This window comes from Metopolophium dirhodum, chromosome 9 (assembly GCF_019925205.1).
Source record: "Metopolophium dirhodum isolate CAU chromosome 9, ASM1992520v1, whole genome shotgun sequence".
Lineage (NCBI taxonomy): Eukaryota > Metazoa > Arthropoda > Insecta > Hemiptera > Aphididae > Metopolophium > Metopolophium dirhodum.
In genome coordinates, this window is record NC_083568.1 from 31,190,669 (window position 1) to 31,211,642 (window position 20,974).

Here is a 20,974-nt window from a genome sequence, read left to right on the forward strand (position 1 = left end):
AAAGCTCGAAGTCATTTTATTACACCAAGATCGGTAAAAAAACAAAAGCTCATAGAAAAATTCATTTACGAGTTTTCATCAAATAAAATAAAATTTTTTTTATATTTTTATTTCTACAAAAATTGTTTACATTTTTAAATATATTTTAACGTTAAAAATGAATAATTTAATGTTATACTATAAATACAAAATGTGACCAGTTTTTTAACGTTAAAAATGAAAAATGAATTATTATACTATAAAATATACAAAATGTAGTTTTTGATCACAATTTTAACCACACATCTATAAAGACAGTCCTAATTATGTATTAAGTGGGAAGGAATTTGTGTTGTAAAAAACCGGATTTGTTTAGGATTTTACCTGTTTGTTAGACCTTATTTGACGGGAGCCGTTTGGAAATTGACCTTTTTGTAAAACGGGAGCCGAATAGGCTCATCATAAGTCTCGGATGGTTGTGATATCGGGTTACCAAAAATAATAAATTAAAACCAACACAAATTTAAATGTGTAATAAGTCCCTCGTTTTATTTGTATAGTGGAGAGTTGAAATAATTCAATATTAAAAAAAAAAGTTGGGCAAGTGGGTGTTGCTCTGATGTACAGTAGGTTACAAGTGGGTCACTGTAATGGATGATGTTAAATTTGAATTCAGTGATAAAATATCATTGTATAAGAAAAAAGATTCTGAACGAAGACAGTCAGGCAACGTATGATATTATTAAGTATATTTGATGATATTATTGTGAACAAAGTAATTTATATATAACCTATTTACGTGGAACCTTGTTTTAATTTTTCAATCCTTATCTATAGAAGTTGAACATTTTATAAATTTTTAATTACAAAATAATTATTAAATTTAAAATTTTATAAATTTTATCAAAATTTGAACTTTAAATACTTATAAAAAAAAATTACGCCTATATATTTTTAATATTTTTTAACTGTTTTTGTAACAATATATCAGGAGCCTTGCATTAAATTTTCACGCTTTTTTACCTAACAAATAAAATTTTATTGATATTTATAGAAAAAAAATTTAAAACTGACAATGTCCGTAAACAGGTCAAAAAGAGTCAAAATATTTTCAAAATTGTATGGTGTATAGAAAATGAAAATATAAACATTCAGTAAAATGTTCATGTATCTACAGTTATTCGTTTTTGAATAACAATAAGATAACAGAACCGCTACATGAGAAATCAAGTGAATGTCCAATATTGTAAAAATATGAACTTCAAACGCTCATGATATTATCTTATTATATTGATATAGATACAAATCACAAATGTATAATTCTCAAGAATATATTATAAAACATTTTTGTCATAAATAAGTTATTTATTTATTTATACCTAAATCAATAGATTATATTTATTTCGGCATTTTCAACTTCGTATGTTTTTGATACCTACTACATAATTCTATTAATACAGTACCTAATAATTTAATTCTATGTATAGAAAAGTTATTGGCTATTTCCTGTATTCGATAATATTTATGATTTTTATTATTTTAAAACATATTACTGGGTAACTATAAAGATATTTAAAAAGAATAATAATTTAACTTTATAAAAAATAACATAACTTACCTTAATTTAATAAGTTAATTGAAAATGTTCATATAACTTTTAACTTGAATGAGTTAAAAAAAATATGTTAACTATTAACTTTAAACTTTTTAAAATGTTTTCTATCAACTTAACTTAACCTTCGGTCAGAGGTCGCGTCGTGGTGATAGACGGTACGCGTAGTATACAACGTAAAATGGAGGGGCGCACAGGTGACGGCGGCTGACGCGCAGCTGACGGTGGCTGACACACTGATACCGCGGTTACAGTACATTATCATCACGGACTAAGATATAATCATAGACATATTAATAAATGGACTGCACTTTCCTCACCACCAATCTATCCGAATCTGAAATGTAAATTGTGTGAGTGAGATAGAAACTGTTGGGGGCAATCATGAAAGAAATAATAATTATATTTCATTCATGCCATGAAATTATTGTAATTTATAGATTATAAAACTGATAAGTAGTGATAACCATCATTGATATTTTATAATGTTATTATGAATAATATCATGGAATAATTTGAGTATTGAATTATTTCCATAGATAATCTTATATTATCTATGATTATTTCCCCTATGCTTGCCCCCAACTGTTTTTTTCTCTCTCATCAATGTCGGTTTCATGATTTCTCTCTCTAAGCGCAGTCCATTTATTTATATGTCTATGGATATAATAGACTGGAAACGACATGGTCGTACAACCACTCTTATCGGTCTTTATCATTATTCGGACAACTGCCAGCCACCGGTGCTCGAACCCGTCTGGCTCTCTCGTTTTACAACTCTCTCCCAAGAAACACCACTCTTCGCGACTCTTCGTAACGCCCGCCTTCGCCGTTCACGTCACGTGTAATATACACAAACGAGGCCACGAGTTACGACTCCACCACGACGAGATTTTCATTGACCGCTCGACGAAGCCACAACGTGCGGACGTCGCATTTAGTCTGACGGGTCTCTCTGAGTGAGCGCACTCCTCGTTAGTGAGCGTAACGATTCGATACCGACCAAACCACGTGCGACCGACGACTGCCCCGTCATTTATACGGCTGTCAATTAACGTCAATAAACCGCAGTTTCACTCAATATCCTGTCATTTTTAAATAATATTTAATATAACATTACTATTGATTGAGTACGATCACTTTAAATCAAAGGTGACACTTGTGCTTAATTTCAGTTTTTCAATTTTTGGTGCCAAAAAGGTTTGTACATCAAACAAGACGTTTTACTAAATAGACGGCTTGCAATCCCCCATCCCCCTTAAAATGACCAATTTGACTTAAAAGATACATAATTTTAATGTTTCATGTCTACAGTAATCAAAAACTTGAAGGAGAACATTACACAATATGGAACTATCAAGAACATTTGTTCATTATTCTACAATAAATTCCAAGTAAGAAAATACATTATTCGGTAGGGTAAAACATTACAAAAATATGACATTTCAACCTATATTTTGAAATTATTTGATTTTATAAAACTAGGTATTTTTATAATTTATTTATTTATGTAATTAAAATATTGTAATTCATTTAAAAAGTAATTGCCTACTGTACTCATTATGTCAATTCTGCTTGTTAGATGTGATGATCAAAAAGTTATTAAACAGGAAATTATTGATGACACGGACCATACTAATGATGATCAATTATTAAAAAGAAGGTAAGAATTGTATTTACTTTATAGCATAATATGAATTGGAATAATACTATTTACTAACCCAACTGATAAACAAATATATTTAACATTTCATTAGATGTGATGATCAAGTATATCAAAAAGTTATTAAACAGGAAATTATTGATGACACCGACCATACTAATGATAATCAATTATTAAAAAGGAGGTAAGAATTGTATTTACTTCATAGAATAATATGAATTGGAATAATACTATTTACTAACCCAACTGATAAACAAATATATTTAACATTTCATTAGATGTGATGATCAAGTATATCAAAAAGTTATTAAACAGGAAATTATTGATGACACCGACCATACTAATGATAATCAATTATTAAAAAGGAGGTAAGAATTGTATTTACTTCATCGAATAATATGAATTGGAATAATACTATTTACTAACCCAACTGATAAACAAATATATTTAACATTTCATTAGATGTGATGATCAAGTATATCAAAAAGTTATTAAACAGGAAATTATTGATGACACCGACCATACTAATGATAATCAATTATTAAAAAGGAGGTAAGAATTGTATTTACTTCATAGAATAATATGTATTGGAATAATACTATTTACTAACCCAACTGATAAACAAATATATTTAACATTTCATTTGATAGAAAAAATAATAGGTAAAGAAGCCAACCATTATTATAGATTCATTTTAGTACTACTAACAGAAATCGAAAATTTATAAATTATTTTGCAGTTAAAAATGTGTAAAATATTCATTTTTTATAGGTAAAGATTAAAAATTTAAAATAAGGTTCCACGTAAGAAGTTCATACTGTATCTGATAAATCTAAAAATATTTATACAGATTTTTCTAGTTTTTTGATGTTCAAGTTTGGGCAAAATTAAATACTTAAACAAAGAAGAAGAATTTTAGTTTTCTGTTTAAATTTAAAAATATTATTTGTGGGTACTTGAATTATCTAAAGTGTATTACTATTTACAAATAATAAACTTTAACTTACTGGCTAACGTATTAATAATAATAATATAAATATAATATAAAATATCCTTGACTGACAAACTTTTGGAGTTAAATTTATAAATGTTAATGCTTTTTTTATAGCCAAAGAATGAGAAATGTCCACAATGTTATTAAATTTTTATCTTCAACTAAAGCTAAAAAATAGGCAAACTAAATATTTAAACCTGATAGAACTATTATGGCAGAACATAAAAATAATTTAATCAAACTTTTTACTTACTTACAGTGTTATGAGTGTATTTGAGTAAAAATATTCGTATACATTTTTCGTATTGAATACTTTTTAAATACTTTTTATCTTGGAGTATTTAAATGATATTTTAAATACTTTTTTTACTATTTTATTGAATACTTTTAATTCTTAATTTGTTTCTACTTATAATTATTCTTGTTAAATAAAAATACCATGCCGTCGTGGTTTTGCTTTAACATTTTAACAATTTAATATTGCCCTTATTACAAAATTCGGTATCGGTTTTCGTCGATTAAATGTTTTTTTCTCCAGGACACAGTTTATTGTCGACAAAGATCAAAAAGATACATCCGTAGTCGTTATCACTATTAGCTTAAGTCAATAACAAAATATAAATATTAAAAGCTTCCGCTTAACGGCTATTATACTTTATAACTATTTAATTAAACAAAAATATTTTTATTAATTATCATTATCGTTTATCGTCGACGACGTTCGATGACTGTATGAGATATCCAAATACATATAGCTTGAAACTAATATATAACTATGTCGAGAAAAGTTCATTGTTGTGGTGCAACTAATATGACTGATCAGAATTCTGATTATTGAACAAATCATGTTTTAAAATGCAATAAAAAATTTAAATTAAAAAGTAAAAAGAATTTTTTTTGTATTTGAAAATTATTTCAAATATTTCTGAAAAGTATTGGAACAAAAGGATATTTTATAATTTTTTTGGAACCATCATGTTCAGTGCGAAACACTGTATTCTCAACGGCACCGTGGTAATTGGAAGCAAAATAAACCATTTTGTTGTCTCTCCACTTATAAATAATCATACCCAACTGAGATGTTTTGAAGTCATACATTCCCCTTTCTAATGTCTTGTCCTAAACTAAAGAAGGAATATTTTTTTTCTGTTTGACCTAATTGTACCACAATATGCAAAAGTATTTTCAGTTTTTAATTTTTCTAATAGATGAAATGAAGTAAATAATTATCAAAAAATACTTTTATACCCTTATTCCAAAAAGGTTTTGTTAAACTTATTACAACTCTTTCACCCAAACCATAATCAATAAAGTCAACCACTATTTCTTCTTTCCCTTGGTACACCAAAAATCTACTAATGAACAGAGGCGTATTTACATGTTTCTCGCGTGTAGGCCTGTGGGAAATTGCCGCCCTAAAATAATAATAATAACACATAACATATAAGTGCAACCTTAAGAAATTTTCCACCCTTCAAAATTTGCCGCTGTAGGCACTTGCCTATAGAGCCTACATATAAATAAGCCACTGCTAATCAATCCACTCTGGTCTGCCAAACACCACAATTTATAGCCCCTCTTTATTGGCTTCATCAGGTTGTATTGTTTTATCCAGCTTCGACCTTTAAATAAAATCATATGGGGGGACGGAGTGGCCGAGCGGACTAAGGCGTCGGTTGTGACGCACACCGACGCTGGTTCAAACCTCTGTTCATGGGCGGCATTTTTCTTCGGGCAAGTCACGGTGTCCGAAGATAAGTGCCGTCATCCCCCACCAGATATCCACGGGTGCCCACTAAAAAATCTGCCAAAACTACACACATGTGTTACACCTACAGTTCCCTCCCCTACAAACAAAAACAAACAGCTAATGGCCATAGTTGCCGGGCTTCACGATCAAAAAAAAAAAAAAAAATCATATGATTGACAACTATTTGTCCACACTAGCTTCCCTAGTTACATTATACTGTTCAGGTAATCTATCATTTATTGCACTAATAAAATGTCTCAAATTGTAAAGTCTATCTTTACAGTTAGCAGGCATAGTATTGTTATCATTAACATGTAAAAAAATTTGTATATTATCAAACCATTTGCAACTCGTAGAATCACAAACCATTTCAACTCCCAGGTTATTACTTGTAGACCAGTAGCCTCTCCAAGATGGTTGTTTATTATAACCTATTAAGAAGTTTATACCTACAAATGCATATAACCATTCAAGATGTAAATTTAATATTTTTCCTTGTTGTATAGCATATATGTATATTTGATTGAAAACAAATATCCTTCAAAATTTGTCCATAAACTTTAAGGAAAACTTCAGTTGGATTAGAACAGTCCACGAACAGGCCCTATAGCAAATTTAGTTTTTATAATTTATTTTATTAAAATAACTAGTTAGGTTACAAGTGCCTAAATTATTAATAATTTAATAAATACAAAATGTACCTAACTGAAACTAAGTTAAAATTTTTTGTAAAACACCTACATACAAAATATTACAAAAACTAGAAGTAAGTATGTAGGACTAATTTTGGACTTTTTAATACTCATAAAAGAAGGAACTATTAAAATTTAATTCTTAAATTAGTTCATTTACTTATTATTTTTAAATCAAAATTAATAACACAAAAATAACATACGAGTTTCAGGAGTTAAACTTATTGTCTCAATAACTGCTCCATCTTTGATTTTGCGGTTTTATGAAGAACCATAATCAGATATGTCTGATGTGTACTGAGCTGTAAGAACTTTTTCTTCTGCTTCTATTAATATTTCTGTATACAAGTCATAGATATCATTAAACATTAAATTAAGAACTTTATAGAATATAGGTACACTACACAGATTCATAGTTTCTGTCCACCGCTTACAAATAGGATTTATATAGGTATTGTAAATAAAGTGATATTTCTTTTTATTAGTACTTATTGATTATACAAAATACTTACTAATGTTATTTGAAAGAACCTACACGATCAAAGTTAAACTCAAATTGATTTGTTTTGGCACAGTTGATTCTTAATTTATGTATGTAGTGACTGTTTTTGGGCCAGGCACATTGGTCATTTTCAATCCAATGCACAGGAACACTTTCGACACTATTGTCGTCCAAGAAATGAACTATTGCCCACATTTTTCTCTAATATGAGATATTATTATACACCTTAAACTAACATTGAAAATTGAAACAAATTGAAATATTATAGATAAGTATTAACTATGTACAAATATTCTTAAGTAGATTATTAGATAGTAGAAACGCCAAGTAGTACGACCCAAATGCCAGAGGAAATATATTATAACAAGCAACATAACATCTACATCTACATCTACATCTACAAAAATGACTAACGATGACTAACACAGTTTTGCTCTTTTGGTGTGTGGCCGGCCTAACTCTTAAATAATTTTTTAATGAACATTTGAACAAAAAAAAAATGGAACATGAATAAAACTATAGTACAAAAAATAAAATTTTTTGTGGGTTACATTACTTGGCTTTCCCATTAATTATTATATTATTTAATTATTAAAATGAATAATTGGTGTAGCTACTGACATATTTTCATCAATAGGTAAGACAGCATATTTAACTTTTATATCACAAATATTCCACATTTCTATTTTTTTTGGAATAATTACTAATTTTATAAACTCCTATGTCAGAACTTTTTATTTGTTTTTTAAAGAAACATTCTACAGTTTCAAATTTTCTACCTAATATTACTTTTTTTTTTAAGTGTGTATTATAACAAATATTAACTATCTTAATTATATTAGTTTCTCCATTGATGTTCACACTTAGAAATGAATCAGGATCAGAATGAATTTTTATTTTTATGTTTTCCAAAACTAATATTTTATATTGTGGCGAAGCTATCTCTCTAATTAAAGGACCTTCAGTGTGTAATTTTTCAAACTTTGGTTTAACATTTTCATTATTAAAATTATGTTTAATTTCATTATTAAATTTGAGGTTACATTGTTCCCTATATCTTTTTACTACTTGTTGGAGAGGCTTTTCATTTTTCCTTACCATTTTTTTCAATTTACTCATATAATTCTCAAATTTAAAGCAACTGACCTGATCTAGAGAACCATATTTTTTATAATCATTGTATAAGTGCATTAAAGAGTGTACATTGTTTGATATAAAATGATTACCATATAAGTTACCAAACTCTTGAACACAATTTACCATTAAAACCTGAGCATATGGTGCAAGGTGGTTAAAATTAGGACTTAAAAATATAGTCATAGCAACATTTAAGTTAAGAAAATTGCAATAAATTGTTTTAGACACAAGTGAATAAAGCACTACCAACGACATAACTCATCTAAACTTTGAGGTTTTCTACTAAAATCAGAAGGTATATATTTTTTTAATGATATTAGACGATGTTTTTAACCAACTCGGAAGGTGATTTACACCTACTCTACCAATTTCACCACTACCTTTCCATAGTATAAGCATTTTTTTCATAACTCCCATAAGAACACAATGCATATAATCAATAGAAAAATGTTGAACAACATCAATACCAGGAATATTCACTATACTAGTTCTATGACCAGGAGTATGATATTGTTCTTGATTTTTTTTTAAAAAATCTTGGTCTGATCTTTTAGAACAATCTAGATGTGGAAAACAAACATGTCGAAGTAAATAAGTACCTTGTACTGAACATCTGGAACAAGAATAAAAACTAGTGTGGCCCTTTGTTTTTAATAAAAATACCTTTGCGGGAACATCACAACAAAATGCATCAATAATGACATTTTTATCAAATAACTCAACAGTAATTCCATTTAAATGAGATCACTAACTTCTTCTATAAAATCATTCATGAAAATATTACTGTCCCCTGGCTTTTCATGACCCCAATAAATTCCTATAGGAAACACAGTTTGATTGAGTTGTCTAATATAACCTAAAATTAGCCAAAATGTACTACCTGAACTTTTAGCCAAGGGCAGACCATCAACACCTATTACTAACTTGATGGTTTTATCAGAATAAAATTTATCTATATATTTTTTATTCCGTTTGCTAATCCAAAATGATAGTATACACCAGGCGACATAGGTTTTATTTATACGGATTGACTATATGGAGTATTAGAATTAATTTGATGAATAGTCACTGGCATCACTGGGAAAATTACTAAAACAATTATGTCTTTTTAAAATTTTTAATAAACCTGATACTGTATTATTAGGTACAGCATATTCAACTGCCCATTTACTTAATTCACTCTTCACATCTAACTGTTGACAGTTTTCAAATGTTTCACCTCTATCATCAATACTGTATTCATTATTTGAATTATCTTTGGTAGATTCTAAATTATTAATTCCATTATTTAATGCAATTTTTTGATGTATGATGTTTTCGGATACTGGATTTATATTTTGGACAATATTATCGGAATTAGAATTGTTATCGTCTGAATTAGCATTAACCGACACATTAGAAATACTTATACTTGAAGGGTTAAGTATTAGAGGAATCTCGGGTAAATGTTCTATAATTAAATTTGCAGTTTCTTCCAATAATCTCCTCCGTTTAGTAGATTTACTCATAACATTTTGTCTATGCATGTTGTTATTTTAGTATTAATTAATAACTAATTTACACAATTAAAATTTTAGTTTTATACTTACAAGTTCTGGGCCGGTATATACTTACAATAGTATTGAAATCACACCAGTCACGGGTAGGTTAGTAGAACACTATAAATCTATAAACTGTAGGTAACTTCAGAGAATAGAGATGTAGACGAGGCTACGTAAAAAAAAAAACATCAAAATCGAATACGAACGTCGCGAACAGTGATACGATTACGCTAATATGCTATAATTATTAATTATTACAGGCTGCAGCGTTACGCGTGCGGTCTCACCAAAATGCCGTACGAACTAGTGATGGGATTAGTCACTATCAAACTATTCGATAGTCATCTATTACCTATTCGAATATGAAAACTATTCGAATAATTTATCGTATAGTTTATTCGAATAATTTATCGAATCGTTTTTATTCGAATAGTTTATCGAATAGATAGTACTGGTTGCCCATAGACCTATGATAAGATCGTTTTAAACTCGCAACCAAATTAAATAACCAGAACAGCTGGAATATTCACCACTAGTTAATCTTAACAAATAAGAATGCGATGCCGCCGTCAGTCAAAAGTCTAAAAAATACAATAGAGCAGCGACCCGCTTGCCGATAAAGGTACTCATGTGGGGTCATCTCTGTATTAAAAACAATACAAACGTGCAACATAATAATAAATTAAGAGCTGTTTCACGCAAACGAGAACCACTTAGGCTATTAATAGTCCACCGAACTATTCGATAGTGCTATTCGAATAGTCCACCGAACTCCATTCGATAATTTTTCAGACTATTCGATAGTTTCTATTAAAAACTACTAATCGGTTATGTTAAAAACATTCGAATAGATATTCGATAGTTTCTTAAAACTATCGAATACTATTCGATAGTGTCAATTATTCGATTGTGCCCATCACTAGTACGAACTATACGAGTCGTTGTTCAACGTTCAACCGTTTATTATTATGGTGAGGGTGGTTGGAGGGGACCGTAATAATCAGCTCTCGGCGTAACGACGACTTGTACAAGTGTAGTGTGTAGAATATTATACGGGAAAACCCCAATTGTTATTTATGGGAATTTATATTTTTATAATCCTCTATATAATAAAACGTAAACTTTCTAAAAACGGCAGTAACAAAAACCCAAATATACTGACGGTTGAAATCACAAATTTAGTACCAGTCACCAGATCAGACTGATTTTTTGTTATAATAATATAATATAAATAAATACTTTGAAATATCTTACTTTCGATATATTTTTTATATCACGCAGATATGAAGAAATGCATATTAACAAATACTTTGAAATATCTCACTTTCTATATATTTCTTATATCACGCAGATATGAAGAAATGCATATCATTATAATACTAAATTTGTCTTTTTTTAATATCTCTTTATTATAATATAAATAAATACTTTGAAATATCTCAATTTCAATATCAGAATAACATCGCTGAAATAAAAGTAGTAGAAGATTAGATTTAAGATATTACTATAATAATATAAAGATATCACCAAGTGAAGTATCTTAATATATACATAAACAAGATTTCATATAAATATAAAAATCATAAATTTGCTGTATGGGGTGCGTTGCGCCAGCACCACCCATTTCCAAATTTTAATTTTTTGTTTCATCAATAATTAACACTCAATGAGCATGAATTTGCAATATCGTTCCCAATGATTTTTGCGTTTCGCCAGAACCGCCCCGAGTGAAAGACAGGAAATATTTTTTATTATTTTTATTAATCATAATAAAAAATTATTTTTGAGTTGCTAATGATTAATAATTAAAATTAATAAAAATTATAAAAAGAAAACAATTAATAGAATGTTCAACTTTTTATTAATTATATTTATAAATAGATTTATTAGATTTATTCAACTAGACTTTTTATTTCAGTTAATATATTTTTATTCTATTTTTATTTTTTATTCAATATAATTTTTCATTTGATTTAGATTTTGTTTATTAAACGATTTTTTTAAACCGTTTTAAGCCTTTTTTAAAATAATATTTTTATATTATATTTTGATGTTTTTTACTATACATTTTTTAATTGCATAAAGTTAAAATCTATAAACCTTATGCGAATACAAAATGTATAGTAAAAAATCAAAATTGAATAAACAAATCGTATTTAAAAAAAAAACGTTTAAAAAAATTTAGTTTTAATAAACCTAAATTTAATAAAAAAATTATAATTGAAAAAATAAATTTTGATTCGGATAAAAAATCATGGTATTTCGGTTTTTTATTAATTTAACTAACCTTTTTTTATTGAAATAACATTATTTTTAAATCAATTTATCTTATTTAGTTGCCTTTTTTTTATCATTTTAGATATTCTTCCTATCAAGATTTTATTAAAATTAAATATGCATTTTTTATTTAAATTAGATTTTTTTATAAAATACTATATTTCATTCAACTGGTTTTTTTTATAAATATGTAATTTTTTATTCAACTGAATTTTATATCCTTTTTTAGATTCTAATAAATATAAGTATAAAAAATCGATTACAGGACAAAATTTATATTTAATAAATATAGAAAATTAATAAAGAAAAACCCAGCAAATCAATTGAATAAAAAATTTATATTTAATAAAAAAACTTATTTCAATAAAATGAGGTGTTCAATTATAATTTTTTTATTCAATTAAAATATATTTTTTTAAATTTATCTAGGCTCCTTTTATTAATATTTGATTTTTAATTAAAAATCAATTTTTTATTCAAATGATTTCCTGGGGTTTCTCTTTTAATTTTTAATTTTTATTAATATCAATTTTATGTATTTTTATCGATTTTTTACTAATATTTATTAGAATCTAGAAAAAGATATAAAAATCAGACAAATAAAAAATTGTTAATTGATAAAAATCGAATATTCATAAATAAATCTTAATTGAAATAACAAAACTAGTTGAATAAATAATCTATTAATAAATATAATTAATCAAAAGTTGAACATTTTACTAATTGTTATTTCAAAAAATAAAAGTTAGTTAAATTAATAAAAAAAACCTAAAAACCATGCTTTTTTATCTTTTTCAAATTATTTTTTTTCAATTATAATTTTTATAAATTTAGATTTTTTTAACTTTTTTAACGTTTTTTTTATTAGGTTTATAGATTTTAACCTTATGCGATTAAAAAATGTATAGTAAAAAAAAAATCAAAATTAAATAAATAAATCGTATTTAAAAAAGAAATTTAAAAAAGTTTAAAAAAAAATTTACTTTAAAAATCTAAATTTAATAAAAATATTATTTCGGTGATAGTCGTGCAAATTCATGCTAATGTGAGCTAAATTATGGACCAGTTCAATTTTAGAAATTTCACTCTGAGGCGGTGCTGGCGTTTGAAGTGTTATGCAGGCACCGTCCGTTGATTTTTGCGATTCCGGGGACACTAATATCGTGCAAATCGTAAAATTGGTCATGCAAATTCATGCGCATTTGGGTGCTAATTATTGATGAAATAAAAAATTACTATTTGGCAATGGGTGGTGCTGGCGCAACGCACGTTATATTTTTCATATTATAATACAATATTTAAATATAATTTTCGAGCGTATTATGAACCTACTATCCTACTATTTATAAACGTTTCATGGCAATATTAAAATTGTATTAAACCTATTAGGTACCTAAACGACATTTATGAATATGACAAATATTTCAAATTTCAAAAAGGGAGACTCGTTTCAATGCCTCCCATTTTGTTTTTTGGTTAGCGCTGGTAGTTTTTGTGCACAAACATTGGGATTCGGTGCACATTTCTGCACAAACGATGCACAAACGTTTGGCACATTCAAAAATCCAAATATTGAATTTGGGGGTGTCTCGTTTCAATGCCCCCCCTCCCATTTTGTTTTTGGGATAGAGCTTTCATTTTTGTGCACAAACGTCGGGACTTGGTGCACATTTCTGCACAAACGATGCACAAATGTTTAGCGTGGTCAGTGAATTATATTGGAAGTTCTAAAATTATAGAATATTTGTTATAAATAAATAATAAAAATCATGTCATTTTTAAAAATATAAATACATATCCATAATATTCAATTGCTGAAGTTCCACATTACTATTTGGATCTGGGAAATCTAAATAATCCCTTTCTTCAAAATATTCATCATCATTATTTTCAATTTCCGTAAGTCCACCATCGTCACCAGGAATTTCTATTAAAGTTTCTATTTCAAAATCACTCAACTTTTTTAATTTATACATACTAAAACATGCGAGGTACGAAGACTGACGAGAGTTATTAGACGTTAGTCGGAACGCGTTACTCGTCAAAAAGTGAGTTTGAAGTCCTGACGACAACAGACCAATGGGACTCAAAAAAGTCCGTTGCAATAATATATTGAAATTAAATACTAAACGCACATAATATCATGTTTCAATGATACGCATTGGTTCATTAGATGTTTACGATAATAACAATATAAACGTTAATTGATGTTAGAACAGTATTAGAACTATATGTATGTGTAAAAAATAAAAATACTTTCATGGTTATTGAAAAAGTTAAAATTTTTCAAGCCTCATTGAATGCAAAAATCAAAATCCTATATTACCTAGAAAAAGGGATTTAAAAAATTAAAATTCATACATAATATATTTAAAACACTAATCAGACAACGGCAAGAACGTAAACTAATCTTCCGCTTTATTTGGTCTAAAACCACAAAAATACGGCTTGTCCGATCGCTTTTACATAAATACGTGAGTCACTAATTGAACAATAGTAATTTGTATTTTCTAATATAGGTGGGTGGGTCCTCCGAATTATCCTCAGCAACACATATTTGATTGAGGATAGCCAACACCGAAATATATAAATAATTTAGAATATTTAAAATACTAATATTTAATATTTGTTTTTTATAAATGTAATGATCAATAATTACAAAAAAAAAAAAAAAAATTATCTACAGATTTAGAAATTTTAATAAATTACTTATTTTTTTATCTCATAAAATTTAAAATAAAAAGTTTTCTCGATTTTGTGTAGTATATATTATTATTAATTTGACTGTTATATGAACTAAATAAAATAATTCTTATATTATATTAAAATCAAAAAACAATATTAATTTTAAATATAATTCTGGGGCTTGGGTCAAAAAGGGCCAATCTCACTTTTTGGCGAAAATGAGTTATATGGCCAATCTTATAAAACTTTATATGCTTTTTCTAGTGGTAAAAGGTCATTATTGTGAGATATGAGAAGACCTGCAATTTTATGAAATTTACAAAATGTATGGGGCATATGTGAACATTGGCCCTTTTACGGTTAGATAAAATTATGATTTTATAGGGCCAATGTAAATAGAAAACCTTCAATATTTAACTAAAAAATTCGCACCATATTCTATAATGCAAAGTAAACTATATTTACATCCATCACAAAAACAAAACATGAAGACTAAAAAAAAAATTGCTATGAATTTTCAAAAAAAAAAGGTTTTATTCTTGATTACTACAAAGTGATTAAAAGCAGGGCTTGAAACCGTTTTCAAAATCGTTTTCAATACCGATTTCAGAAACCGGTATAAACCGTTTTAAAACTGAAACCGAAACCGTAATCAAAAACGAAACCGAAAAAAATTGGATACCGGTATTAAAGTCAAAATTGAAACCGTAAAATATTAGAAACCGGTATTAAATTCAAAATCGAAACCTTGAAACATTGGAAAACCGGTATTAAATTCAAAACCAAAATCTGAAAAAATTGGAAATCGTTATTTTTTTTTTTTAATATATGTGTTTTTAAATACGTAAATTCCATTAATGCGCATAATTAATACTCATAATCAAATTGAGATCATGATTAAAATGTTGATAACCATTTCATTATTCTCAAAAGAAAATTGGAAACCGGTAAACAAAACCGAAACCGAAACCGGAATTTCTTAATACCGGTATTGCCAAGTTGAAACCGAAAAATTTAGAAACCGGTATTGCTAAATTGAAACTGAAACCGAAATTATTTCAATCGGTTTTAAGACCTGATTAAAAGTGACATTGGCCCTTTTTGACACAAGCCCCAGAATTATACTTTTAAGATTTATAATAATATTATATTATAATATTATGTAAAACTGAAAAAGAAGTAAACAAAATCAAAACAAAAATAAAGACCAAAAATTGTTGTATCGACAATATTTAAAAAAAAAACTAATAAATCTCGAAATTTTCTTATGCCCGCCTATTAATAGCTCAAAAATAGTCGTAATTTTTCGACAATGTCATGTTCCATACCAATTTACTACGTTGGCGTAACAAACTATTTTTACATAAGGAGCAAAGATTTTAGTCTACCCACCCACCCAATATTTTATGAAACGTAAAACAAATTAAGTTAAATTAAATTATGTTTATTATTATTTATTTACTTAACATTTATTTATACAATAAGTCAAAAACAGTAGGTACATTTCTTAAAACGTTTAATGTTATTAACGCATATTCATTATAATAGCTTCTAGATTATTTTCCTTTTTAAGTTATTTTTTTAGATTTTAAGCGGAGTAAAACAATGGAGGTATCCGATTTTCTACTTGAGCATCTTTTCGCTGACAGGAGAATGAATCTAGTTGGTATTTTGGGAGTATAAAAATAAAAAATTCTAAGTATTTTTCAAAAACGTGGTAAAAACTAACACAAACAAGGAAAAATGAGAATGTTAACGCAAAACCAATTTTCAACAAAATAAAGTTTATTTTTGGTGCAACACAAAAAAAAATTTTAAAAAATAACCGTAGATATTTTCTTACTGTATGTTAATATTGACAAAATATTTTGATTCTATTGATAGCTATAAACATTTTTTTTTAATTGTTGTCGGTAAAAAACTTTTTGTTAGGCCAAACAACTTTCTAAGCAATTTATAACCAAGAAAACATTTTGATTTTAGTTAATTTGTTTTTAATTGTTGTTGATGAAAAATGTTTTTACTCGGTCAAAGAGCTTGAAAAAAATAATGCATTAAAGTATTAAAGATACACTGGCAAACATTTTTTAATAAGCATTTAAAGTTAAAATGTTGACAAAATTCATCAAAATCACTAAAAATTGAAAATTATTTTGTAGTTAAAAATGTAAAAAATTAACAATTTTTTAACTAAAGATTGAAAAATTAATACCTAGTTTTTCATAGTACCTTGTTAATATTGTAACCCAGAACTCTAAAAAATATATTTACATAATTTTTTTTGTAGACATTTCAAGTTCAAATTTGAACAAAATTAGATATGTAAACGAAAAAAAAACTATTGTTTACGTTACTTTGTTGTAATTTAAAAATATTATTTCTTGGGTACATAAAACTTTTTAAGTATTTATAACAAAATAAATGTCTTTGACAAAATAAATTGAACACACTATTAGTATTAATTACTTTTAGCAATAATATTATAAAATATACTTATAGTAATATAGTATAGAGCCTTCGTTCATATGCGGTTTTCGTATACATAGATTTTATATTCATTCCAATGAGCCAATGATATCTAATGTACAGCAGAACAGTACTCACTTGCCACCTTTTTTTTACATTAGTCCTTCTATAGTATATAATTCTATAAACTATTATATTATTATGTACATATGTATGCTAAAAATTAATACACATAAACAACCAACCAAAATTTGGAGAAGTGGCCGCTCCTCTAGACCCTATTCACCCCGCCACTGATTTGCTAATATAAACATTCAGTAAAAATTACATATATATTCGGTTTATTTTCTTTAGTGTTGCACCAAAAAAAAAAAATTGAATTTTATGATAACTGGTTTTGCGTAAAAGTCAGTATTTCCTAATTTATGGTTCGTCCCCTCAATGAACCAACCAAATTTACTTTCCTACCAGAAAAATCTAAGCATTTTTTACTTACACCCCTTTACCGCTTTTTTTTTTATCAATTTTGTAAATGCGTTGTTTAATTGATGAGTATAATGTTTATCTCATAAAATTTAAACTAAAAAGTGTTCTTGATTTTCTGTAGTTTCTATTTATCTAACTTTGTTATATGAACGAAATAAAATAACTCTTAAATGTACATAGTATTAATTTTGAATCTTTTTTTTTTTTTTAGTTCGATATGTAAAACTGAAGATGAAGTAACCGCAATTGAAACCAAAATAAAAATTGAAAAAGATTTTATCGGCATTTGTGAATTTGAAGGAACAGTTTTAAATACAATTCACCCTTCGGAACTTATTACTCGTGTGAATTCGAAGAAGAGATCTCGCTTTAGAGGAAATGTATTTTCAAATTCCAGTAAATTTCCGGTCAACAAGAAGTTTCAAACTGGAGATAATTATCAAAAATGCAACATCTGTGATAAATTATTTAATTCAAAAGGACTTTTGACTAAACATGTGAAGATTCATACCAGAAAAATTGGAAATCCATTCGTGTGCGACATTTGTAATAAATCATATTATAGAAAATCTGATATGAAAAAACACATACTGGTTCATTTTGAAGAAATGCCAATAAAATGTGATTTCTGTGATCTATCATTTTCTAATATAGGAAATTTAAAAAAACATACTAGGAAACATACAAAAAAACAGCCCCATAAATGTCATATCTGCGATAAAGTGTTTTCTCGAAAATATTCTGTAAAAGTTCATATCAGAACACATACGGGGAAAAAACCATTTAAATGTGACATCTGTGATAGAGCGTTTTCTTCTAGAAGAAGTTTAACAGATCATATGTGGTCCTTACATACAAAAGAAAAGCCACATATATGTGGTATATGTGACAAAGCATTTTCATTATTAAGAGGTTTAAAACTACATACAATGACACATACCAATGACAAGCCATATAAATGTGATATTTGCGATAGAGCGTTTTCTTCTAGAAGAAGTTTAACAGATCATATGTGGTCCTTACATACAAAAGAAAAGCCACATATATGTGGTATATGTGACAAAGCATTTTCATTATTAAGAGGTTTAAAACTACATACAATGACACATACCAATGACAAGCCATATAAATGTGATATTTGCGATAGAGCGTTTTCTTCTAGAAGAAGTTTAACAGATCATATGTGGTCCTTACATACAAAAGAAAAGCCACATATATGTGGTATATGTGACAAAGCATTTTCATTATTAAGAGGTTTAAAACTACATACAATGACACATACCAATGACAAGCCATATAAATGTGATATTTGCGATAGAGCGTTTACTGATTCGTCAAATTTAAGAATTCACAAACGGAAACATTCTGGAGAAAAGCCCTATACATGTGATGTTTGTGGTCAATCGTTTTCTGTTAAGGGTAGTTTGAAAATTCACAAACGGAAACATTCTGGAGAAAAGCCCTATACATGTGATGTTTGTGGTCAATCGTTTTCTATTAAGGGTAGTTTGAGAATTCATATGTGGAAACATTCTGGAGAAAAGCAACACAGATGTGTTATATGTGACAAAAGGTTTACTAAAACATCAAGTTTAAAAACGCATACAAGGATACATACAAGAGAAAAACCATATGCATGTGATATCTGTAAACGAGCATTTTCTCAAAAATCTAGTTTAAAAACGCATACTAAGATACATACCATCAAAATGCCTTAGAATGCATCATTTGTTCGGCATTTTTTGGAACATACATTGTGACGGTCAGTTTAAATAACCAATATAATTGTTAAACCTATGATTATATATTTATATTTAATTTAACTTACAGGCTATAATAAATAATAACAATATAAAATATCCAGACTGACAAACCGTCTCCGCTCGTAATCGTTTTTCTCATACAATGATATAATATCATTGAATTCAAGTTTGATATAATCCATTATACATTGACCCACTTGTAAACTACTGTACAGCAGAGTGATATCCACTTAATTGATTTTTTTTCTTACATATAAGTTATAACAGTAAATTTAATTGTATAAATTTCACTCATTATTCTTAAATTTAGAATTGACAGTTTATATTTGTATTTTGCTTGTCTCATTTTTGGTTTTAACAAGCGTGTTCCTCCTATTTGCATGTAAATAAGGATTTTCAATTAAATTTATTGAAATTAATACTTAGAAATAATTGTTTGTCAACACCCCCCTTTGTATTTTATACATATTTATTTTAAGTAGATAAGTAATGTGTGAAATACAATGTTACTAATACAATTGTACATTGTTTGTAGTTCTATAGAATATCTGACTAATATCTAATATCTAATATCTGACTATTAGAATTAGATCATTGGTATTTTCTTCGAATATTATCTGCAATATTCATACAAATACAACATGTAATACTATGATATTGAACAGAACTAATTTAACTTTTGTTAAATATGTGATTACATTAAAAATAATGTATATAATTTTCAAACTTCCAATTCCCAAAAATGTATATTTTATAATTACAATAAATATTTAATTTTAATTAATGTAGTGACGACTTTTTAATAATTATGTGGGTACTTTAAAAAACTTGAAATCTAAATCCAAAATATGTAAGTTTGTTTTATGAGTGAAATAAAATATAACTCATTTTTTTTATTATAATCTAGATAAGTTATAAAGTATCATGTAGACAATTCATAGACATTGCTTCCTCAGTGTATTACACCCAAAAAGAGTCAAACAATCAGAATTTTTTTCCGGACAACGAAAAAGTTTAGATAAGTTTTGAACACCATACACCGATTATTAAATAACGAATTAAACAAAATTTGAGTCATATAGAACCTATCGTATATTTAACCAAGACTGGGCAAGTTAATGATTTTTTTAAACTCAGTTAAGTTAATATACACCAATAGCAAAAAGTTAAAAGTTAATTTAACTATAGGTTGACTCAGTTAAGTTAAGAGTTAATACACACTTATTGCTAAATTCTTATTAAATTAAAAAAAGTTAATTTGTTTATACAACGCTAGCGTACATAATTTTTTTCCAACCCAAAACTAAATTATAGACTAGGGTTTATACTTTATACAGTATTTCTATATAAGTTAGATTCGAATGGTATACATTTTTAACTAAAACAATTCACGGTAAATATTTTTTGACATGAAAACGAAATAGACT

The 20,974-nt window shown here is 27.2% G+C and overlaps 1 protein-coding gene across 2 annotated transcripts; it reads left to right on the forward strand.

Annotated features, from left to right (window-relative positions):
- The first annotated feature begins 2,252 nt into the window (after positions 1-2,252).
- LOC132952189 (zinc finger protein ZFP2-like) lies at positions 2,253-20,282 on the forward strand. Of its 2 annotated transcripts, XM_061024383.1 has the most exons (8): positions 2,253-2,791; positions 2,906-2,985; positions 3,174-3,254; positions 3,349-3,438; positions 3,533-3,622; positions 3,717-3,806; positions 17,996-19,546; positions 19,615-20,282. In XM_061024383.1, exons 2-7 carry the CDS (start codon positions 2,939-2,941, stop codon positions 19,500-19,502), a joined length of 1,905 nt encoding a protein of 634 aa, XP_060880366.1. In that variant the 5' UTR covers positions 2,253-2,791; positions 2,906-2,938; the 3' UTR covers positions 19,503-19,546; positions 19,615-20,282. The 2 variants fall into 2 exon arrangements, with proteins under 2 accessions (XP_060880366.1, XP_060880365.1); XM_061024382.1 differs by having other exon boundaries at positions 17,996-20,282.
- The last annotated feature ends 692 nt before the right edge of the window (positions 20,283-20,974 follow it).

Coding starts and splice junctions, on each gene's coding strand:
- LOC132952189 (XM_061024382.1), top strand. CDS start 2,939: ATGGAACTATCAAGAACATTTGTTCATTATTCTACAATAAATTCCAA. Junction 2,986..3,173: donor TATTCTACAATAAATTCCAA/GTAAGAAAATAC, acceptor TCTGCTTGTTAG/ATGTGATGATCAAAAAGTTA. Junction 3,255..3,348: donor GATCAATTATTAAAAAGAAG/GTAAGAATTGTA, acceptor ACATTTCATTAG/ATGTGATGATCAAGTATATC.